This window comes from Littorina saxatilis, linkage group LG3 (genome assembly GCF_037325665.1).
Source record: "Littorina saxatilis isolate snail1 linkage group LG3, US_GU_Lsax_2.0, whole genome shotgun sequence".
NCBI classification, from domain to species: Eukaryota; Metazoa; Mollusca; class Gastropoda; order Littorinimorpha; family Littorinidae; genus Littorina; species Littorina saxatilis.
In genome coordinates, this window is record NC_090247.1 from 18,529,498 (window position 1) to 18,554,926 (window position 25,429).

Genomic DNA, 25,429 nt, shown 5'->3' on the forward strand with positions numbered 1-25,429 from the left:
TGTGAATCTGCTTGTATGCTCATATGTGTCTTTGTTTATCATGGTCTTTTTGCATCAATTTCTGTGTTTTCTGTGAGTTTAATAGTCTTCTTCTGCGTTCGTGGGCTGAAACTCCCATGTACACTCGTGTTTTTACACGAGTGGAATTTTACGTGTATGACCGTTTTTACCCCGCCATTTAGGCAGCCACACGCAGCTTTCGGAGGAAGCATGCTGGGTATTTTCGTGTTTCCATAACCCACCGAACTCTGACATGGATTACAGGATCTTTTCCGTGCGCACTTGGTCTTGTGGTTGCGTGTACACACAAAGGGGGATAAGTCACTAGCAGGTCTGCACACAAGTTGACCTGGGAGATCGGAAAAATCTCCACTCTTAACCCACCAGGCGGCCGCGGCCGGGATTCGAACCCTCGACCTTCCGATTACGAGGCCGACGTCTTACCACCCCGCCACAGCGCCCGTCAGTTTAATAGTCACAGAATGACTTTCCAGAGACTCTTTGTTCCATACCTTTGGGTTGATTGTATCATGAACATAATTTTCAGATTCAACCAGGGCAGCGCCACCTAGAGTGGGAACAGAGAGAGGTGTTTCCCATCATCACCAAGAACTATACCACCTACACTGAGACCTTCCGCAACCTTGACCCCCACACACGCTACGCTGTCAGGGTCAAGGCCACTTACCGCACACCGCCCTACCGCATGTACGTCTGGCCCAACGACCCCAGCAAATACGTCTTTCCAACTTTAGGTGAGAATTTTTGAGTTTCGTTGTATGAGAGATGAACAGTGATCGATAGGTTAAGATTCTGTTGTTGTTTTTTTCAAATGTATTTTGTTTTAACCACAGACTTGTAGCAGCTAATAGTCAAGTGCATTTCTATGTGGGTAACAATCACAGACGTTCAAAATCTTGCAGGGCTTCTAGTTGATATTTCCTGAATTAACGCCAGAAAAATGTGTTGTCGCACCGATAGTCTTAAAACTGGAAAATAGATTTTCTTTTAGTATTTGAAATCACTTTCACATGGCTAACGTTAATCCATGTTGATATGTTTCATCTATATTTCTTTGCGTCTTCCGAAGGGAGCTGGTGTGAAGTGATGAAGAAATCAACGTAAACTGCAAACATGTTGTTTTGTCATAAATTAAACGTTCCAATAACCTACCATTCTTGGGTTTTTTATTCTTCTCTGTGATGTACAAATGATACAATGTTTTTGTGATTTACAGCATGGAAGCCGGAACAGCCGGCAGCCCCCATCACACGACACCTGAAATCAGGGGCCTATGAAGTGGTGTGGGATAAACCTGAGGATAACGGAGCAGCCCTCACTACCTATGTGCTACAGTACAGGTGAGTTTCATTTTTGAGTCACTTGAGAAAAAGTGACTCTATGTAATCGGTCAGTGTTAGTCTGTCCGGCCGGCCGTAGACACCACCTTAACGTTGGACTTTTCTCGGAAACTATCAAAGCGATCGGGCTCATATTTTGTTTAGTCGTGACCTCCAATGACCTCTACACTTTAACGATGGTTTCGTTGACCTTTGACCTTTTTCAAGGTCACAGGTCAGCGTCAAAGGAAAAATTAGACATTTTATATCTTTGACAAAGTTCATCGGATGTGATTGAAACTTTGTAGGATTATTCTTTACATCAAAGTATTTACATCTGTAGCCTTTTACGAACGTTATCAGAAAAACAAGGGAGATAACTAGCCTTTTCTGTTCGGCAACACACAACTTAACGTTGGGCTTTTCTCGGAAACTATAAAAGTGACCGGGCTCAAATTTTATGTGAACGTGACTCATTGTGTTGTGAATAGCAATTTCTTCCTGTCCATCTGATGCCTCATATAATATTCAGAACTGCGAAAGTGACTCGATCGAGCGTTTGCTCTTCTTGTTATTTGTCATTGTCATGCCATATAGCCAGGAAACAGTGTGTGTTTGAATGAAAAGTGTGCACTTTCTTTAAGAGAGGATTGTCTGTGTGAAAATGGTGCTAAACTCCCTGGCATCTTCACAGTTGTGGGTATGAATGCCAAAAGTACTAGGGATTTTTTTCATGCAAATTATTGAGAAGGGAACTTGAGAAGGTTGCACAACAACATCATTTGCAGTGAGGTAAAAGATGTATAAACAACAATAATGCATGTATCTGAAAATGTTTACATTTTGATGTTGTCCTAAAACGATACTGACAACATATTCATACACACCATCCAGTAAAAACAATGATACAAAGCAATCTGTTTGTTGACTGTACATCGTATGAAGAAATTTTGTTTTACTGTACATGTATCAAGAAATTGTTCCATTTTGACAGCGGCGTGAGTGAAGACCAGTGGACTGCAGCTTTCAACGGGTCAGAGCGTCGCTGGTTGGTGGACGAGTCTGTGACACAGCCGGGTGCACAGTATGTGTTCCGCGTGGCCGCACACAACGCCAAGGGCTGGAGTCCGTTCAGCGTCAACTCTTCAGTCTTCCTGTCGCCGCCAGGTAGGGGCACGCTGTGTGTCTGTTTGTTTATGAATTCAAAAAACAAGAATGGTAGGTTATTGAAACGTGAAATTGTTGACAAACAAAATTTTACATGTAAATGTAGTGTTTTGTCTTGTCAATAGACGGGCGCAGTGGCGTGGTGGTAAGACGTCGGCCTCCTAATCGGGAGGTCGTGAGTTCGAATCCCGGTCGCTGCCGCCTGGTGGGTTAAGTGTGGAGATTTTTCCGATCTCCCAGGTCAACTTATGTGCAGACCTGCTAGTGACTTAACCCCCTTCGTGTGTACACGCAATCACAAGACCAAGTGCGCACAGAAAAGATCCTGTAATCCATGTCAGAGTTCGGTGGGTTATGGAAACACGAAAATACCCAGCATGCCTACTCAACGAAAGCGGAGTGAGCTGACTATGCTCTCAGAGTATAGTGTGGGGAACCCAAATGGGCAGACGAGCTCACACGTAACCAGAAACATTCTGGAACGCTGAAGAAGAAGAAGTCTTGTCAATAATTGAACGTTCCAATAACTTACCATTCTTGGTTTTTTATTCTGAATTTTGGAACATTAGCGGTCTATCTGTGTTTTGATTTCTGTTTGTTTATGTCCGTGATTTTGAGTTTATGTCCGTGATTTTGAGTTTATGTGAGTGTTATTGTAGACATATACAGTTCTTTTTCTTGGTGCATGAAGACTTATTATTATACTCATCTCAGGATAAGAAACTAAGATTTCAAGAAGCATATTTAACTGACTGCCTGAAAAGACTAGCACTTTGCACACAAGGTGAATGGGAACGGGGTGATTGTTATAATTGGAGAATAAGATACCTGTTACAAACTCCAAAGTTACAGGTGCAGGAGATTAATGATGATTATAAAAAGAAAACAAGAACAATTTGCTGGTTATTGAACGGGCAATCTCCAGAGTTCTCCCAGCCGAAGAAATGTCTCATACTGAAAGAAGATGGCACATTTTTAGATTCGTTCAGTGTGATAGTGAAACTTCCACAGTGCTAACCTGGAGATGATATTGAGACTATGAAATTCGATGGTTGTTTGCAAGATGTGTTTACTGTGTTCCAGCAGCAGTAGAAAGCTCACTGCATAACGACATCCAGGTCGGCATTGCTGTTGCGATATGTGCCTTTGCCGTCCTTATCATCATCATCATCGTCTGTGTCTGCCTCTGTAAGTCTTGCATCTTCTTCTGCGTTCGTGGGCTGAAACTCCCACATACACTCGTGTTTTTTGCACGAGTGGAATTTTACGTATATGACCGTTTTTTACCCCGCCATTTAGGCAGCCATACGCCGTTTTCGAAGGAAAGTCTTGCATCATACAAGCCTATGCTCTACATTACCACTTTTATACAGATTTCTGAAAATGTAGGTTGGTTTAGAAAGGTTATGATCAGAAAGTCTAAAAAAGCAAGGTTTTAAAAGGAAGGGAGTTTTAAATTAAAGGGGGGGGGGGGGGTGGTCGGGGGTTCTCAAAAGGGGGGTTCTACGTAGAGCCGGGTATTATTCGGCTCGCCGGGTACCCGGCGAAGTCGGTATTCATTCTAGTATATCTATATATATATATATATACGGCTTGTGTGTGTGTGTTCGCGATGCACGGCCAAAGTTCTCGATGGATCTGCTTTAAATTTGGTGGGCATATTCAGGTGGACCCCGGGCACACACTGGTCGATGAAAATTTTCAACACGTGCTCTAAGCCGGGTATTCATCTAGTATATATATATATGTAGTGCAACATGTGATACTAAAGGAGAAAGAAGCGAATAGGTCTAACGCACCTACTTGTATTACAGGGCGACGCAAGCAGCAGGAGAAGAAGAAGAAGCAACAGTTCTTGAGTATGGTGCGTGGCCCTGACACCGAGCTGGCCACGCTGAGAGAGCTGCCCCACTCCACCTTCCAACAGAGCAACACTCTCTATGGACTCACGTAAGTCTTGTACAGTCGGACCTTGACAACGACCACCCAAATTTGAATTGACCAACCAGAAATGGTCGTCGTAGAAAGGTGAACACAATGGAAAGGAGAATTCACCAGGGATCCTTCATTGGGGTGGTGGGTCAAGGCGGGTTGGACCGTACAAAGTTTGTAACTTTCTCTGGGATCAGTGAACATAGGATGGTCAGACTTTTGGTCATGTTCTTCAGGGCTTGATTGTTTTTATGAAGAAGTAGTCTATCAAACACTTTCCTGGTACAATGTAATATAATTCATAGCGAAAGGGAAGAAATTAAGAGATTTTTGGTTTAGAGAACCTATTCTGCTGCTTCAGTTGGTACCCTACTGCATCCACTGATCAAAAATCAATTATTTTTACATCTCTGTGATTTTCAGGATCATCATGATTCCATATTTTTATTTCTATGTTCCTCAGATCTTTAAAATGAATGGACTTCTGAGATTCTCAGCATCATCCACAAATCCATGTAGTCGTCATGCATTTTTTGTTTTGATAAAACATTTTTTAATCTTTACATCTTTTCAGTCTTGAGACCAAGTGTTATTGTCTGGTATCTGCCTCAAGCGTCCGAGAAAAATGTCCCTCTTTCTTTTTGCTGCGATGTCCGCAGAATTCCTCCGTACGGTGGTGCTCTCAGACACCTCATACGTAGGCTGTTTTTGAGTGTCAGCATCATCGGTTAATTGTTGGGTTTTGTGTCGTTGTGTGTTCCAGTATCATCCCTACAGACGAAGAGGTGGCCAGCCTTCCCCACGTGTGTCGAGAACAGCTGGACCTGACTCAGTTTCTTGGCAGTGGGGCGTTCGGTGAAGTGTACGAGGGCACAGCCAGAGACATTGGGCCTGATGCTGCTGGCCACATCAAGTGTGCTGTTAAGGTCTGTGTGTGTGTGTGGTGGGTGGGTCCATGATTGACTGGTGTGTTGGTTGTGCATGGTCTAAACTCTTAGATGAAGCCGTGCCAAGAGAAAATGACTGGCATAGATTCAAGAAATCTGTCTAAAGAATAATCAAATGGCAGATGGTGAGATAAGCAAGAAAAGTTTCTTCTCAGTATGATCTGTGGCAGGTTTGCTCTGTGATAATGACTGCTCCCATTTGTGATAATGACTGATCCGTTTTTGATGACTTTTCCCTTTCATGATAATGACTTCTCCCTTTTGTGGCAATGACTGTTCCCTTTCTGATAATGACTGCTCCATTTCATGATAATAACTGCTCCCTTTTTGTTATAATGACTTTTCCCTTTCATGATAATGACTGCTCCCTTTAATGATAATGACTTTTCCCTTTCATGATAATGACTGCTCCCTTTAATGATAATGACTGCTCCCCTTCATGATAATGACTGCTCCCTTTAATGATAATGACTGCCCTCCCTTTCAAGGAGAGGTGAGTTTTGTGTTTCTTAGGTTTCGTCAAAGATTGTAAGCTGGAATGCTTGCCTGGTATTAGATTAAGGAATTATTATAATTGCAACCACCATTGTAGTATTCTTTGCAATTGTGATGTTGCAGACTTTGCGAAAGAGTGCATCAGGGCCGGAAAAGGAAGAGTTCCTGAAAGAGGCGATACTAATGAAGAACTTTCAACACCAGCACATTTTAGGGTTGCTGGGCGTGTGTCTGGACAACGATCCACATTTTATCATCATGGAACTCATGGAAGGGGGCGATCTTCTCACATTCCTTAGGTCCTCACGGGCTTCTTCTGTAAGTTGGAGTTGCTTTATCTGATTAGATACAGAGTACTGTTTGTTCATGTGTTGTTGTATTGTGCTTTGTTTGTTTTTTGTGGATTGGGCTGCAATGGCTTTGTGTACTGTAGGAATGGAAGAAATAAGCATACACAGTGAAATGGCAGAACGGGGAAAAAGAAGTTTGTTTGTTTGTTTTTTGTCTTGGTGTGTTGTAAGCGAAGCTGTGCTGCTTCAAAAACTTGCTTATTTGTATGCAAAATGTTTATAGTGATCAGGCAGTATGCACTTTTCTCAACCAGCTGGATGCAATTAGCTTAGCTTAGTGGCTTTGTTTTCTTCATTTGTTAAATGTATTCAAACAGTGTGTGAATCTGTGTGTTTTAGACACAGGCTGCTAAACTGCAGCTGCCGGACCTGATGAAGATCTGTGTCCATGTGGCTAAAGGATGCAAGTACCTGGAGGACATGCATTTTGTACACAGGTAGGAAACACTTAAATTGCTGCATTCTTTTGAGAGCTTTTAACTGCTTAGAATTTACATTGATTTAAAGCCTTTTATCAACCAAAACTGTGTGTTTTTGAGTCACTTGAGAAAAAGTGACTCTATGTAATCGGTCAGTGTTAGTCTGTCCGGCCGGCCGTCCGGCCGGCCGTCCGTAGACACCACCTTAACGTTGGACTTTTCTCGGAAACTATCAAAGCGATCGGGCTCATATTTTGTTTAGTCGTGACCTCCAATGACCTCTACACTTTAACGATGGTTTCGTTGACCTTTGACCTTTTTCAAGGTCACAGGTCAGCGTCAAAGGAAAAATTAGACATTTTATATCTTTGACAAAGTTCATCGGATGTGATTGAAACTTTGTAGGATTATTCTTTACATCAAAGTATTTACATCTGTAGCCTTTTACGAACGTTATCAGAAAAACAAGGGAGATAACTAGCCTTTTCTGTTCGGCAACACACAACTTAACGTTGGGCTTTTCTCGGAAACTATAAAAGTGACCGGGCTCAAATTTTATGTGAACGTGACTCATTGTGTTGTGAATAGCAATTTCTTCCTGTCCATCTGATGCCTCATATAATATTCAGAACTGCGAAAGTGACTCGATCGAGCGTTTGCTCTTCTTGTTAATTGTGAAGCATCACTGCATGATCTTTTCAGAGATGACATGTTATTTCTCCCCTGAAAGCAGCGTATGGCTGCCTGAATGGGGGGGGGGGGGGGGGGTTAAAAACGGTCATATACAAACAAACAAAAAAACACTTGTGCAAATAACATGAGTGAATGTGGAAGTTTCTGCCCATGAACGAAGAAGAAAAAGAAGACCTGTTATTTCTTGAGTTTTGCCGTAAGTTTTTGTGCAAGCAGAATTGTTCATGTACAAGTAGCTGTTTGGCTAAATGAAGTCATTTTATTCCCAGTGTAGCAAAGATCTTTCAGCAGAGAAACACCAGCTGAAAGCTTTATTTGTTTTTTAAAATCCTGTTTGCAGAGACCTTGCAGCACGGAACTGCCTGGTGTCGACCCTTGACCCCACTGACATGGTGGTGAAAATCGGTGACTTTGGCTTGGCGCGTGATATCTACAAGAACGACTACTACCGCAAGGAGGGGGAGGGGCTTCTGCCTGTCAGGTGGATGTCACCCGAGTCATTGGTGGACGGGGTCTTCACCACCCAGTCTGACATCTGGTTAGTAGTCATTTTCAGCTGTCATTCTTTTTGGAATATATATATTCTTTTTGCATGTGTGCATCAACAAGGTTGGGGATGGAGGTGGTTTTGGTCTGCTGTTGAAAGTTGGAGTTTTAAGTAGAGAAAGAAGGAAGTGCTCACTAGAACCACAAATACAAGTAAGATGTGTTAACCTCAATGTGTGTGTGGTTGTCAGGGCATTCGGCTTGTTGGTGCACTTATAGAATGTAGTGAGTGAAATGGTCTTCGTCTGTATCAGGGCGTTTGGCGTGTTGATGTGGGAGGTGGTGACACTGGGACAACAGCCGTACCCGGCCCGCACCAACATCGAGGTGCTGCATTTTGTGCGTGCTGGCGGCAAGCTGGAGAGACCGGAGAAGTCTACCGATGATACGTAAGTGTCTTCATTGTCAAATAGTATAGAGTTGTTTTGTTTGTGACAGGTGCGAACTATAAAATCTTTGATTCTTGAATTTTGATAATTATTGTTCCACTTAAAGCTTGCCTTCTAGAGTTCACCTAGATCAGTGCAGAAGTAAGTCTGTGCTGATCAATGCGCTTTCCTCATGCATATTGTCTCTGCTATGAAACAGGAAAGAAAGTAAGGGTTGTTATGTTGTAAAATTTCACCCTAAAAATATAATGTAAATGTTGGAAACTTGTGTTGCACAAGTAATAACATAGTTTGCAAAGTCAGAGAGAAAGAGGTCATCTTCTTGTCTGAAGGCAGATTGACGTAGGGTACAAAATAAAGGCTTCCCGCATTTAGAGTGTCTTTTGCTTTTCTTGTTGGTCTGTATAGGTTCAACTTGATGCAGAAGTGTTGGAGCTTCACAGCAGAAGAGCGACCATGCTTTGCATACTTGCTCCAAGAACTTCAAAACTATCAGGACAAATGCGATCAGATGTCACCCGCTGAAATAGCCCTGCATTCTCCCACAGGGGCAGATGGTGAGGGCAGCATTCCTTAATTCGTTAGAAGTTGCATTGTGATCAAGATCTTGTAGATATTTGTTAGGATTAATTGGCTGCTTGAGCTTAGAGTGAAAATGTCAGTGCTACGTTGCTTCTATCTAACACACAGCAGAAATATCAGTTGAAGAACTTTACCGTGATTAAACTTAGAAAGAGACTCACAGTGTCTCAGGAGGTTTGTCTTGTGAAAGACCTCCTATACTTGCTCACATCAAACATGACTGCGTTTTACGTTTTGCCCGAATTAGCAGTTACTCGCTGCATGTTGTAAACTCTATATTGGTCTTAACTATGTTACTGTGACTGCATGTGAAGAATTGAAACTTCTTACTTTGACACCTGTAGTTGCATGATTCTATGGGTGTACAGGTGTTTGTCTTTTGCATGCTTTGAGGGAAACTGTGTCTGTCTTTCACTGGCGTCTGTTTTTCTGTGTGTGTGTGTGTGTGTGTGTGTGTATGTGTGTGTGTGTGCGTTTGTTTGTTTGTTATATGTTTTTGTGTTTTGTGTGTTTGTACTTTTAAGTTTCAGTGTCAGCTGTTTGGGTTTCTGTGTTTGTGTGTCTGTAAGTCTGTGTTTTAGCATGCATGCCTCACCATTATTTTTTTCATGTGTTTTTGAGTTTGTGGTGCATGATTCCTTTTTGTGTGTGGTTGATTTTTCCCTGTGTTGAGTATCACCTTACCTACCTTGTGGTGTTGTTTGTCTGTTCGCATGCTTGCCTGCTTACCCTGACTCCCACCCTGCATGACGGTGCAGCCGTACCAACACACCTCTACTCCTCACCCTGGGACGGCCACCCCACCCCCTTCTCCCACCCTGACATCCACCCCACCACCTCCCCCCACCCACATTTCTACCCTCCTCCTCCTCCACCCTACCCTGATTTCTTCCCTTTTCCTCACAATAACCAACATTTCTATCAAGGAACTGAAACCCACCCTGATTGTTTCGTCTCGCCTCAGTCTTACCCAGGTTTCTACCCTTTTCCTCAGTTCCACCCTGATTTTAACCCTGCTAATCCAAATGTATACCCCACACTCCAGTCAGATTTTCCTCAGCCTCAAACTCTTCCTCTGTTTTCTGCTTCACCTAATTGTAGACCGTTCATGTGTAGTACGCCCCAGGGTTATTATGATTCTGCCAGCAGTGTGGGTTATAGCAACAGACTTGCTCAAGGTGGAGAGAGAATGAACACATTTCATGCGCCTGTTGATGTTCATGGTGTGTGGACTCCTCCACAAGAAATCTATGACAATAATGCAGACGCAAGGCAAGGAATTGTATTTTCGAACGGTTGTCAGATGATCGACTCAGATTCAGATTATCAGAGCTCGGAGTCTGGCAGGCACAAGCGAAGAGCGTACTTGCATACTCCGTATCCTTTGAATTTGAGGCTTGAAGCCTTGAACAACCAGTTGCGGCTTGGAGAAAGGCAGGCACATCAAATTGTGGCATTTGAACAAAATTCTGAGCCCACAGCAGGGGTGCAGTTGCCTTCTTTTGGGATAACAGAAGAGGTGGTGGTTTAACGGACCCCAACAGGCTATTTTTGCTGTCACAAACGCGTTTATTTGCGTTTTGGCGTGACTTAGGTTAACCAGACATATGCATGCCTTAGGAAATTGTTTTCTCACCTTCCTTCACAGGGTTTAGTTTATTTCGGAATCGTTTAGGCCATAATCCGACGAATTTCGTGGCTGAAGCAAAGCGTTTCGCGTTCCGATCTGGCGGCCATTGTATCTCGAACGTCCGCGAGAGTACGGAAGTGGTGAATTCTGGGTAAAATTTTCGATGACGTCAGAAGCCGTATTCATAGAAGCAACTTTAGCTGCTGAACCTTACAGTTTTGAGCCTGGGAGTTAAAATCAAGGGTCTGCGCGCCCCGTGATTTGTAATCTTTTTTTTTACAAATCACGTTAATGTTCCCGATATCTTCTTGTCATCCCAAAAGTCAAGGCACAAAAACAAAATCCTTTGACTTTTGGGGTAGCGCGACTCCGTTGATTTTGTTTTCTTTCTCCATATCATTACTAGATTGTCCCGTCGCTGGGAAATTCGGATCACTTCCTCCCAGTGGAAAGCTAGCAGCAACAGAGTCGCGATACCCCAAAGTCAAGGGAGATCTATGGGATTTTTCTTCCTTTTCTTTTTTGTCCCATCGCTGGGAAATTAGGGTCGCTTCCTTCGAGTGAAAAGCTAGAAACAACAGAGTCGCGCTACCCGAAAGTCAGTGAATCTATTAGATTTCTTTTCCTCCATTTCTTTATTGTCCCATCACATTCCACAACTTGAACACATACCAAAACTTGGACACATGACAATATTACCACGTTTTTGACACATACAACAACTTGATCACATACCACAACTTGGACACATACCACATCTTGGACACATACCACAACTTGGACACAGACCACATCTTATACGCATACCACAACTTGGACACATACCATAACTTGGACACATTACCATACCTTGGACACATACCACAACTTGGACACATACCACATCTTGGACACATACCACATCTTATACGCATACCACAACTTGGACACATACCACTACTTAAACACATACTGCAACTTGGACACATACCACAACTTGGACACATACCACATCTTGGACACATACCACAACTTGGACACATACCACAACTTGGACACATACCACAACTTAGACACATACCACATATTGGACACATACCATAACTTGGAGACATTACCACATCTTGGACACATACCACAACTTGGACACATACCATATCTTGGACACATACCACAACTTGGACACATACCACATCTTGGACACATTCCACATCTTGGACACATACCACATCTTGAACACATTCCACATCTTGGACACATACCACAACTTGGACACATACCACAACTTGGACACATACCACAACTTGGACACATACCACATCTTGAACACATTCCACATCTTGGACATATACCACAACTTGGACACATACCACAACTTGGACACATTCCACAACTTGGAAATTTCCACAACTTGGACCACAAACACAACTCTGTTACTGCTAACTTTTTACTGGGAGGAAGCGATCCGAATTCGCCAGCGATGAAGGAAAATAACGAAATGGAAAAAGAAAGAAAAACAAATCTAATGGATCCCTTGACTTTGGGTTAGCGCGACTCTGTTGCTGCTAGCTTTCCACTGGGAGGAAGCGATCCGAATTTCCCAGCGATGGGACAATAGGCTGAATAGAGATATTTTTTATTTTTTTTATTTTTATTTTTTACAAATCGCGGATTTAAGTTTGACGTAATTTGTACAATATTTTTACATTTTTACAAACCACGGGTTAACAGCTCAGTTGGAGGTTTAATTGGTGCCAGTGTGTAGACATAGAGGCTGGGGGAGTGGCTTAGGAGCGAGCAGATAGCTGTATCGTTATCAGCGTCTGTTACTGGAGATCGTTCTTACAGCGGCGTCCGAGTTGAGACGGAAGTGTCCCACCTATTTCGGTTGATAATCGGGGATTAATGTAGAATTGTATCCTCTTAGTCAGGTTTGAGGCACAAAGTGTACGAGGAAAAAACATTCTCTCTCAAGGGTGGAAGTAAAATGTCTGCCAGACTCAACAAATAGATTAGGCAGCCCATGATCACTGTTGTGATTGTAGTTGAAGTTCTATCGGATTTGTTGTTGGCAGGCATGAAAATTCTCCATATTTTCCGTATTTTTGAGAGAAAAAAAACCGGTTTTTTTTTTATTTTCCGTATTTTTCCGGTTTTTGTTGTTGGTTTTTTTGTTTTGTTTTCCCCTAGTCATAGTTATAGTAAAATAGTTTTGGGGCCATGTTTGAATCCAATTTTAAGGCTCAGATAGCCCCAGATTGCAGCAAATTGCACCCTTAAAAAAAAAAATTCCGAGGGGACATGCCCCCGGACCCCCCTAGAAGACTTGGCGCTTCGCGCCTGCGAAACTTGGCGCTACGCACCTTCGAATTTTGTTTTCAGTATTTTTTTTTTCTTCAGTTTTCATGCCTGGTTGGCTATGTTGTTGAAGACGTATAATTATGTTCTCGAATTTAAGTTGATGTTGTTGTTGTCGTCGTCGTAGATGAAATCAAGGTTGTAACGTGTCAAATCAATCGTGTTCCACCTACAGTTTATCAGTGTAAAGCTGTTGTTGTTGACATTGTAGTTGTTCTTGGTTTTCGAGGTGTTGTCAGTGTTATTGTCGTCGTTGTAGTTGTTACCCAGTCGGATAGAAACAAATAAAAACTCAAGCCTGAGTCTTTTTTTTGCAACTCCGAACATTCGGCACCAGTACACTCTCTCGGCATGATGTCGGGAGCATGCGCGCATCCACAGCTGCAGCAAAGACGCACACCGAGCGTTGCTACTTTCGCTTCTGGCTCCCCCTTGTGACGTCACAGCCAAGGGCTTGCCGCCGCGGGGAATTTGAAGTCTCGCGTAGCAGACGAATTTGGTCGCTTTTTGAGCATGCATTTTGTGTAAAATTAGACTGATGCAACACAAAACCTGAGATTTACTGATCGGTTTTTGCATCTGTAGATGCTTATCATTAAATCAACCCCAACTGCTTTATCTGACCTTAAAAAGAGCCTGTTATGGTCCTTTAAGCAGGGAATGAGATGCCGTCTTTATGCTTTTGTTTGAAGCATTGGGATATTTTACATGGCCAGTTTTCAATTTTGCCCAATTCTTTTTATGCAACTTTTATTTGTGGCATAGTTTGGTTTTAGTTTTTTTTTTATTGTAAACTGTTCATTTCTGGTTTTTCGGGTGTTTGCATGTGTGGCTTTTGAGACATTTTTGTCTGTTTATTTTTGTGATCAAGTTTTCTGAGTCTGTAAATTTGATGCAATCTGTGATAAAGCAAGCCTGGGATCAAACTGAAAAGTCCCAAACAGACACCTTGTACTTATTATACCCAAGGATGTATGCTGATTTGTTCTATTCCTTGTAATTTCAAACAGATTAAATTTAAATTTCTATTACACATGTCGTATGCATTAAGAGCGATTACTTCCCTTTGGTTATTTGATATCTATTCCTTGTAGTTTGAGTCGTTTTGGTGTGGTATATGTGGGAAGTGTGCTCGGTATGTGGAGTCCTGTGAATGTGATACTTGCTCTGATTTGAAGCAGAGTGTTTAATTTCCTTTCGAAAAATTGTGTACTTTCAGCTTCGTACAGTGTTTTGCATACAGTAGCATTAACAAAGTAGGTCTAGTCACTGCAGGTAGTAGTACATGTACATGTATGCAACTTGAGGCATTGCTGGTCAAAGCTACATGAAGCACAGTTTCTCAGCTTTGATTGGAACACACCCATGTCTCATTCAACTATCCTTGACACTCAGGAAGTGATTTTAACAGTGTAACAGCCTTACTCATAACTGGAGAGGATGAAACTAGCTAATACTGTCCAACCTGTCTGTAATAACCATGCACCCAAGGAACCAACCAAAAGTGGCTGTTATATACTGATGGTCGTGAATTTATAAAGAATAAACCATTTGACAGGGATTCTCTTGGGTGGCAGTAATGGAAAGGTAGTTGTTATAGAGAGGTGGTCGCAGAGTCAGGTTCGACTGCAGTACCATGTAACTCTGTCTCTGCTCATTCTCCTGCTAATACCTTTCTTCCCACCTCCCCCCACCCCTTCTCTACCACCATATCACCCCACCCCTTCTCTACCACCATATCACCCCACCCACCCCACCTCCCCCCACCCCTTCTCTACCACCATATCACCCCACCCACCCCACCTCCCCCCACCCCTTCTCTACCACCATATCACCCCACCAACTCCACCTCCCCCCACCCCTTCTCTACCACCATATCACCCCACCCACCCCACCCACCCCACCTCCCCCCACCCCTTCTCTACCACCATATCACCCCACCCACCCCACCTCCCCCCACCCCTTCTCTACCATCACCCCACCCACCCCACCCCTTCTCTACCACCATATCACCCCACCCACCCCACCTCCCCCCACCCCTTCTCTACCACCATATCACCCCACCCACCCCACCTCCCCCCACCCCTTCTCTACCACCATATCACCCCACCAACTCCACCTCCCCCCACCCCTTCTCTACCACCATATCACCCCACCCACCCCACCCACCCCACCTCCCCCCACCCCTTCTCTACCACCATATCACCCCACCCACCCCACCTCCCCCCACCCCTTCTCTACCACCATATCACCCCACCCACCCCACCTCCCCCCACCCTTTCTCTACCACCATATCACCCCACCAACCCCACCTCCCCCCACCCCTTCTCTACCACCATATCACCCCACCCACCCCACCTCCCCCCACCCTTTCTCTACCACCATATCACCCCACCCACCCCACCTCCCCCACCCCTTCTCTACCACCATATCACCCCACCAACCCCACCTCCCCCCACCCCTTCTCTACCACCATATCACCCCACCCACCCCACCTCCCCCACCCCTTCTCTACCACCATATCACCCCACCAACCCCACCTCCCCCCACCCCTTCTCTACCACCATATCACCCCACCCACCCCACCTCCCCCCACCCCTTCTCTACCACCATATCACCCCACCCACCCCACCTCCCCCCACCCCTTCTCTCCCACCATATCACCCCACCCACCCCACCTCCCCCCACCCTTTCTCTACCACCATATCACCCCACCCCTTCTCTACCACCATATCACCCCACCCACCCCACCTCCCCCCACCCTTTCTCTACCACCATATCACCCCATCCACCCCACCTCCCCCACCCCTTCTCTACCACCATATCACCCCACCTCCCCCCACCCCTTCTCTACCACCATATCACCCCACCAACCCCACCTCCCCCCACCCCTTCTCTACCACCATATCACCCCACCAACCCCACCTCCCCCCACCCCTTCTCTACCACCATATCACCCCACCAACCCCACCTCCCCCCACCCCTTCTCTACCACCATATCACCCCACCCACCCCACCTCCCCCCACCCCTTCTCTACCACCATATCACCCCACCCACCCTACCTCCCCCCACCCCTTCTCTACCACCATATCACCCCACTCACCCCACCTCCCCCCACCCCTTCTCTACCACCATATCACCCCACCCACCCCACCTCCCCCCACCCCTTCTCTACCACCATATCACCCCACCCACCCCACCTCCCCCCACCCCTTCTCTACCACCATAATCACCCCACCCACCCCACCTCCCCCCACCCCTTCTCTACCACCATATCACCCCACCCACCCCACCTCCCCCCACCCCTTCCCACACGATTCCTGACGATGATTGCGACTCTGTCCTTGCGGCAAAAGGAGCACGGGTGTGCAGCATGTACGCAGCGCGTTACGCAACGTCAAGCAGCGACGGCAGCACTTGCAGCAGCGACAGCAGTGCGGTTTCTGCTACGCAGGTCCAGGTGTATACCGCCCCCTCGCCGTCATCATGCCGACCGAATCGAAGAGGTAACCGTGGAAACGGTGCTGTTGTAGCGTTGACGGTGTTGGTGGACTTTTCTGTGTTGGGCTGGAATTTTATTCTTGTTGTGTTGTGTTGAGTGATGGTTTTGTTTTTGACATTTTCTTGATCTTTTTGTTGTGGTGGAAAAATTGCTTCATGTATATGTTAACACTCTTAAAACTCGAGGTAGATAAACTTTAACTTTCAAGAAAGAAGAAAAAAGAAGATGTTTTTTAAATTTGTGTATGCCTCCAAAAGACTTCTGCAGCTCAAAATGGAATAAATTTACAGCAATTTGTTTTTTTTTAACTTTTTTTTTTTTTATCTTACATGGCAAAAACTAAAGTAAAGAAAGTTTTGCTGTACAGTTTATGTACTTTCAATACTTTTTTTGAGTTTTGTGTTTGTGTGGAAATGTCAACTGTTGTGGTGGTGTGTGCTTTCAGTCATCATTACTTTTTGCATTTTGGGTAAACTTGTCAAGGTATAGTTAACCCTGCCCTACAGACGTAAAATATATTCCAGGGGCACACGACTCCCCTCGGGAACTCTCCACCAGTAACTGCTTTTTATATTTAGTCAAGTTTTGACTAAATATTTTAACATCGAGGGGGAATCGAAACGAGGGTCGTGGTGTATGTGCGTGTGTGCGTGTGTGTGTGTGTCTGTGTGTGTGTCTGTGTGTGTGTGTGTGTGTGTAGAGCGATTCAGACTAAACTACTGGACCGATCTTTATGAAATTTGACATGAGAGTTCCTGGGTATGAAATCTCGGAACGTTTTTTTCATTTTTTTGATAAATGTCTTTGATGACGTCATATCCGGCTTTTCGTGAAAGTTGAGGCGGCACTGTCACGCCCTCATTTTTCAACCAAATTGGTTGAAATTTTGGTCAAGTAATCTTCGACGAAGCCCGGGGTTCGGTATTGCATTTCAGCTTGGTGGCTTAAAAATTAATTAATGACTTTGGTCATTAAAAATCTGAAAATTGTAAAAAAAAATAAAAATTTATAAAACGATCCAAATTTACGTTTATCTTATTCTCCATCATTTGCTGATTCCAAAAACATATAAATATGTTATATTCGGATTAAAAACAAGCTCTGAAAATTAAATATATAAAAATTATTATCAAAATTTTTTTTTCGAAATCGTTTTAAAAACACTTTCATCTTATTCCTTGTCGGTTCCTGATTCCAAAAACATATAGATATGATATGTTTGGATTAAAAACACGCTCAGAAAGTTAAAACGAAGAGAGGTACAGAAAAGCGTGCTATGCAGCATAGCGTAACCACTACCCCGCTCTTCTTGTCAATTTCACTGCCTATGCCGTGAGCGGTGGACCACGAGTATACGGTCTTGCTGCGTTGCATTGCGTTCAGTTTCATTCTGTGAGTTCGACAGCTACTTGACTAAATATTGTATTTTCGCCTTACGCGACTTGTTGTTTCTACTTCAGTCCAACCCCTTGCATACAGATTTACAATATACAGTTCTTTTAAAACCATATCTGTGCAAAAAAACTGATTCTGAAGATTACAGTGGACGAGCAAAAAGGCATTCGGTATGTACAGTACTCGCACTCTGTGAGTTTGATGAAATAATGTACAGTACTTGAAAGTGACCCTTTTTAAAATATCTATTATCAATTCTTTTGTCATCCACAGTTTCTGGTGTTCATCAATACCGGTACTTCTGTGTTCCCATAGGCTGTAGATCATTTTCTGTTGAGTCTGCTGTCATAGGCCCAGTTTTGCCTTTGATTTTTCTTACTGGATGTGATTTGTGTGTGGGTTGGCCAAAGTACTGTAGTACAGTGGAACCGGGCCCTTCATTTTTTCAGATTTTCTGTTCATAACCTCTGTAGATTTACCTCCATTTCAAAGAATCTGTTCTATTAAAGACCTGAATTTCTCAGATTTGTCAAGGTATTAAATGGAGATCCACTGTATTTCTGTAAGAATTGAATACTGTTTACGGCGGGGATGTAGCTCAGTCGGTAGCGCGCTGGATTTGTATCCAGTTGGCCGCTGTCAGCGTGAGTTCGTCCCCACGTTCGGCGAGAGATTTATTTCTCAGAGTCAGCTGTGTGTGCAGACTCTCCTCGGTGTCCGAACACCCCCGTGCGTACACGCAAGCACAAGACCAAGTGCGCACGAAAAAGATCCTGTAATCCATGTCAGAGTTCGGTGGGTTATAGAAACACGAAAATACCCAGCATGCTTCCTCCGAAAACGGCGTATGGCTGCCTAAATGGCGGGGTAAAAAACGGTCATACACGTAAAATTCCACTCGTGCAAAAAACACGAGTGTACGTGGGAGTTTCAGCCCACGAACGCAGAAGAAGAAGAAGAAGAAGAATACTGTTTATAACATTGGTGTGGTTTTCACTGGGTGACTTAACAAAGTGAATTGCCTGAACAAGTGCAGGTGCCATTACAGTGTTCTTTTTTTCTGTGGTTAATATTTTGTTTTCAGTGTGGTGTGGATTTTGATAGATGTGGTTTGTACTTCAGGTTTTGTTGTCAGTGTCATGCTGTACAGTGAAGATGTCAATTTTGTTTAATATTTTTTCTTTCTGTTGATTTGAGATTTACAGTTTATCTGAGCTGAATGATACAGAAAAAATATATATTGGCCCAGCTCTGTAACTATGTAGAATTGTATCTTTCGACCCTTAGTGTGATGTCTTGGCTTTCACTGCATTTATCTACTAAACGCCTGTTGCATGCCGTTCCTGCCTGACCTCGACTTAATAGTCTCACAGTACAGTAATTAATTGTTGCTTTTTCAAGTGTTAAAATCTGCATCAAGTTTGCTGTGGCCCAGATTTTGTAGTGCAAAATACAGCCAGGTATTGTTGTAGTGGACATTGTTAAAGCTTGTTGTTATCAAAGATTGATAATTCATTTGAGATCTTGGCGGTGGTGGTGTTGAGTAATAATTGTGAGATAAAGGAAATACCTTATGCCTTTTGTTTCTTGCATATATTGATACAATAGAATATTTGTATAGTTTATGTTGAAGAATGTACGTTAATGCCAAATCCAAGAAATCACTGTTTTACTTCCCCTCTTATTCGTATTGATTGATTGAGTGATTGATTGATTGATTAATCTGTATATTTTTAAAACAAATTAAAGTGATACTTAAAACTTGACTCTTGGATTGATAAAGTATTGCTCTTTTCAGATGTAGTTTGATGAATTCAGTGCATTGAGTGTTGTTGATGATTTCAGTTCATTCAGTGATTCAATGTTGTTGGTGGTTTCAGTTCATTCAATGTTGTTGATGATTTCAGGCGGCTCTGTGAGAATGACCCCTGCCAGCAAGAAAAAACGTCTGATGACCTTGTTGGGCGGCACTGACAACAAGGAGAAGGTAACTCTTCACGCTGTAGTGTGGACAAAAGAATGTGTTGTATTGTAAAATAATTAAATGCAATTGCAACTGAATAAATTTCTTACTTAGGCCCATTAGCCCTCCTGGGGTATAGGCTGTTGACGAGAGACCTCCCGAGTTGAATTTTCAAAGTTTGTCAGCATTTCTGTAGCTAGTGGTGAAGCTAACTCCATGCCCAGCCCTCCTTTTACATTAGCGCTTGGGGCCAGAATAGACGGGGTGTGAATGCCAATAAAGAGTTTTACAAAATGTTTGCTTTTACTTTTTGAACATGTAAATCTTTACAATAGGTGGAGCACAGGATATCTTGGAGTAACTGTTAAATACACTTGTAAAAATGTTTTTTTTTATTGATTTTTGTTGTTAGGAATCTGCAGCCTTTCAAACAGATTAACCATGGTCACTAAATGGACCAAATCAAGAACAAATAAATTCCCTTTCATTCCACAAAAATCGTGTTTGAAACTCACATTTCCGCTTCATTTCACACTGACAGTTGATGGTGGACATGCCGGGCCTGGGTCGCTCACGCACGTCCTCCCTCGACTCCAAGCGCTCGTCCGTGTCGGAGTCGTCACGCACGCCGTACGCCACCAGCCATTTCCCCGCCGTCAGGGAGTATGATGACATGGGCTACCTGGAACCCCGGCCCCATGGTCTCCCCACCTACCTCCAACTCCTCAACCATGCCCCCGAGCTGGAACTCCCAGCATTCCAGAACGCACGGAAAGGTGTAAATGGGGTTGAGGTGCCAAACAGAAATGTGGCCGGAGCGCAATCCCAGCATGCCTCTGCTTTCCGAGCTGTAGGTCCATACTCGCGGGCTTCGATGGGTGCGACAGCCAGTGGTGGAAAATGCCCGTTGCCGTCGACTGTGGTGTACTCGGCAGTGACTTCGGCCTCCCAGCAGCCCACGTCACCGGTGTCGTTCACGTCAAACTGCAGTGACGGTCGACGAGCAAGGGGGTCTTCCTCTTCCTCCCAGACGTACGGTGTGGTGTCTGTACAGGACCCTCACTGCTGTAACGGTAACGTGCAGGAAGAGAGGCTGATTGTTGACCTCACTGACCTCAGTCGCATCAAGGCCGCACAGCGCAAATTCTCCGATCAGGACTTGTACAGCAGCCCCGCCCAGTTCAACCAGCGCAGCGGTGGTGGTGGGGATCGTGGTGGTGGGAGGCGGTTATCTTCCACCTCATCCACTATGTCGGACCATCCGTACTCTCGCGTCATCGACTCAGCCAACAACAACAACAACTACAGCTTCGCCAGCAACAGCAGTGCGCGGACCACCCCAGTGCAGAGAGACAGACACAATTCAGGCCAGGACCTCAACACCTCGTACTGTTCGTCTCGAGGCAAACCACCCCCCATGTGGAACCATCGCAGCGCATCAGAGTCCGATTCTGTTTTCGAGGAGGAGTTCCGGGTTCCTCCGCCTCCTTATGTTAATGTGCAAAATGGGTCACGGTCGCGAGGGCAGGTGTACCCGGAAAACGATGTGTTGGCCGGTTTTGATATTGCCCAGGCTAGCCTTGTGTAGTGGAGGCTTCACAGCCGATGGTGTTCGAGGAGTATGAGTTGTGATCTCAAGACATCTTTTGGTGCTTGTTTGAAGGAAATTTAGAGTGAATTCACAACAAATCGTTCCTGGAGTTTAGGTGTGTTCTGGAGACATTGTTTGGTGCTTGTGCCAAGGAAGAGTGAATTCGGGTGGAGTTGTTTTAGATTTGACTTAAAAGCAGAGAGAGCAGTCTCGTTTTTCTCATTTTGAGTGGAGCCGGTGACATTGTGGTACCGTGACAGCACAATTAGGTGTTGTCTTGTACTGGTCTCAGAGACGCAGTGACATGTTTTTAAGCAGCATTTTGCTGGATTGTGTATGCTGAAGTGTTTCAACAGTATTTGTTCTCATAGATTTCTAGGGACAGTATACGACTCTGTCTTGGTGTCATCTGTGAAACATGTTCGGAGAAAGATTTACAATGCAGTGTATTCTGTCTAGTGTGAAGCATACATTTTTGTGAATATATTTGCACACTGTGAAACTGTGCAGGGACTATTCTGACTGTGAAAGAGGCGGTGGTTAAATGTTAAGCACTGCATGCTCACTTCAGATTCAGAGAAAGATTTTGATTGGAGTTTAAACGTCTGTTGTAAAACATTGTTCAGTATTCGTCCTCTTTCAAACTGTACTTGAACTAGTTGAACTAGTCATAACCTGTTATTGTGTCAGTGGTCAGATATTTCAGTATGTGTTGTATAGTTTAAAAGATTTCAGAGAGTGAATTAGGCACAAAAAAAAAATTGTCTGTTTCTGGTCACCCGACCGACCCTAAATTTCGGCGCCGACCCTAAACTTTTTTTTTCCAAACTCAAAAATTTTTATTTATTTTTTGGTGGTAAAGGACAGGGTGAGAAAATGAACAACAAAAACGTGTAAAAACGAAAGTCCGCTGACGATTTGTAAATGTGTTGAGTGTCTTGTCTCTATGTATAGTGAATCCAGTCTCTTTGCGCGATTTTTAAAGTTAGTTTTATTGGTCTACATTTGGGGTAAAAAAAAAAAAATAAAAAAAATAAAAAAAATAAAAAAAATCCCGACCTACCGACCCTATTTTTTTTAGCCATGTTACCAGAAACAGACAATTTTTTTTTTTTGGCCTTAACATCCGAGGCTGAGGTCTGCACAAAAGAACTGACGGTGAAAGCTCAGTGGATATTTTGTTGTTACGGGACCGACACCGCACAGTATTGTGTTCAACTCAGGACTGTTGTGGACCCAGTGCAGACACTACGTCATTGCCTTCACTGGTTTAACGAGTGGGCCTACGTTACTTCAATTGTACTTACTCATTCAATTGTACATACTCATTCAATTGTACATGAACATGTGTATCATCTTTCGCAGCGATGATGATTCTAGATCTATAATTGTTGAGCTGGTTTAAGTAGTGTTGATCTTTTGATTAGGTTAATCTTTTGTCATTGTTCTGCCTTGTTAACAGTTTGGGAAAGAATATGCTGTCATGCTTTGAGTTATGGTTTTAACTGTTACAGGAGATGGAGAACAAATTGTTTTGGCAGTACTGGATCTGTCTGTGCCTGTTGGGACATTAGAAAACACATTTTTTCGTTTGTGAAAACATTGTTTTTCAAACTGTTTAACTGGTGACTGGAAGCAATAATTTCATGTTGTGGTACCTGCCTGTTAATCATCCTGTGTCTCAAAGAACGTTATCTCACTGTTACTGATGTTTGCTGGCAAGTTTAGTAGTCTTTAGAAGTGTTTCTTGGCAATAATGAACAAAGTTGGATGTTGTGCTCTGTGGACGTGCTGAAGTAGACTCACATTCAAAGTCAGATCTAGTGTATGATGCTCAAGTAATGAAATCAGCATACTATGACAGAATGAAATCAGCATACTATGACAGAATGAAATCAGCATACTATGACAGAATGAAATCAGCATACTATGACAGAATGAAATCAGCATACTATGACAGAATAAAATCAGCATACTATGACAGAATGAAATCAGCACTATGACAGAATGAAATCAGCACTATGACAGAATGAAATCAGCATACTATGACAGAATCAGGTGTGCCTGGTATACAGTGGAACCATCCTTTTAGGACCGGCACAAATCTGAGAAATCAGGTCTTAAAAGTGAGTGAGTCTTAAAATGGAGGTACATTTAAAGAGGCTGTGAACAGAACATCTAAGAAATGAGGGTCTTAAAACGGAGGGAGTCTTAAATTTCGGGGGGGGGGGGGTGGTGTCTTATAAGGAAGGTTCCACTGTACATGTAATTTATATGCACAGGAATTTGGCACCGTGGGACCTGCAATGACAGGACATCCCTGAGAAAGCCAAAGTGTCCCCATATTTCAGGTGGCCTGTCATGCCGGATATATATGGGGCGGGGATGTAGCTCAGTTGGTAGCGCGCTGGATTTGTATTCAGTTGGCCGCTGTCAGCGTGAGTTCGATCCCAGGTTCGGCGGAAATTTATTTCAGAGTCAACTTTGTGTGCAGACTCTCTTCGGTGTCCGAACTCCCCCCCCGTGTACACTACATTGGGTGTGCACGTTAAAGATCCCAAGATTGACAAAAGGGTCTTTCCTGGCAAAATTGCTTTGGCACAGTTAATAATTGTCTACCTATACCCGTGTGACTTGGAATAATAGGCCGTGAAAGGTAAATATGCGCCGAAATGGCTGCAATTACTGGCCGTATAAAATTTCATCTCACACGGCATCACTGCTGAGCGCCTAGAACTGTACCCACGGAATATGCGCGATATAAGCCTCATTGATTGATTGATTGATTGATATATTTGGTAAACATAATAGGACTCCTTTCTTGGGAGGTGTGATCTCATGGGAGGGGCCACACGTCACAGGTACCACTGTACACACAAAAACCTGTTCCTCCCAGTCAAACGTTATGCACAATGACTCAAAGTCTACTATTCTGCACAATAACGCGTGTGTTCTCAACAAAGTTAGAGATTATACAGTCAATATACACATTGCATGCAGTTATGTTCAGTTTTAACTTTTATACTGATTCATAGTTTGTGCAATGCCAATGACTTATAGGCCTGTTCACTTGGAAAAGCTATTAGCCTTGAAACGTAGAAGTGTCCATATTGTACAACTGCTTACAGCATAATTTTGTTGGTGTTGTTGTCTATTACAGTGGCAATGAGATGCAGCATGAATGATGTATGTTTATTGGTTGATTGTTGACAGAAATTTGACAGGTACATATAATTCATAGCTTGTTTTTTCTGTCAATGAATGAGGATTGATGAAGTTTTGAATACAAGAGAAATTATGTCAGCTGTGATTTGTTCATCTAGTCATTTAACATTTTAGTTTTGTATTAACTTTTGCATAATGTGCATAACTGAGTGTCATCTGATGTTGGTTATATGTTACAAAGAGAGAGAGCAGTGTTTTTTTAGTTTGGAGGGATGCTCCAGAATGTTGAAAGAATAAGAATGTCTGGAGTCGTAGCCGTTCATTTGTGTACATTTTTTATCGTTGTGAATCAAAGGCATCTAAACAACAGATGTGTGAATCTTGTGCATAGTACTTGACATCGAGACTAATGTGTAATAAAAGCTAATACATTGAATGTACATATATATATATAAATATGAATAGGAATTGCTTATGAACTGTGCTTTTAAATGTATATATAGTGTATCACTTCTGATGTGAAGTAGTTTTTGCAGTCAAGGTTAATTTTGGGGTAAGACAAACAGAGGGCAGGTGCCGCATTAAGCTTTTGTAATTAGGGGTGACAGTGGTTTTTAACACAGTGGTTTTATGTTAAAATTGTGTGACTGTGAGAGTAACTGTTGTTGTTGAGTAAATGCAGCAAGCAGAGAAAACTGTAAACAAAATGTAGATGCACAAAATTTTGATCTGGAATCTAACTTTGTTTTGTTTTGAATGCCAAATAATTTTAAAATGGGTATTAATGTTGCCCTGATTTTGTTTCTTAAGTTTGATAATTAATAGTGGGAGAAGGGATGGGAGGGTATTGTGAGGGTAAGATTGAGGTGGATGTGATAGGGAGAAGTAAAAGGGTTTTCTTGGTAGATGAAGACTAAATTACAGTTGTAATAAACTGATTCAATCGTTGACGACTTTACCGTTATGATAAACTGATTCAATAGAG

At 43.2% G+C, this 25,429-nt stretch overlaps 1 protein-coding gene across 1 annotated transcript in view; it reads left to right on the forward strand.

The window, feature by feature from the left end:
* LOC138961778 (proto-oncogene tyrosine-protein kinase ROS-like) overlaps positions 1-23,512 on the forward strand; it is a 230,927-nt gene extending 207,415 nt beyond the window's left edge. Inside the window, exons 32-44 of the mRNA XM_070333450.1 lie at positions 548-755; positions 1,238-1,361; positions 2,335-2,507; positions 3,594-3,695; positions 4,322-4,457; positions 5,203-5,365; positions 6,005-6,199; positions 6,571-6,668; positions 7,684-7,881; positions 8,144-8,278; positions 8,687-8,835; positions 19,633-19,712; positions 20,230-23,512. Of these exons, the coding sequence (XP_070189551.1) occupies positions 548-755; positions 1,238-1,361; positions 2,335-2,507; positions 3,594-3,695; positions 4,322-4,457; positions 5,203-5,365; positions 6,005-6,199; positions 6,571-6,668; positions 7,684-7,881; positions 8,144-8,278; positions 8,687-8,835; positions 19,633-19,712; positions 20,230-21,276 (2,808 nt within the window). The 3' untranslated portion in view covers positions 21,277-23,512. The remainder of the gene's footprint in view (positions 1-547; positions 756-1,237; positions 1,362-2,334; positions 2,508-3,593; positions 3,696-4,321; positions 4,458-5,202; positions 5,366-6,004; positions 6,200-6,570; positions 6,669-7,683; positions 7,882-8,143; positions 8,279-8,686; positions 8,836-19,632; positions 19,713-20,229) is intronic.
* The last annotated feature ends 1,917 nt before the right edge of the window (positions 23,513-25,429 follow it).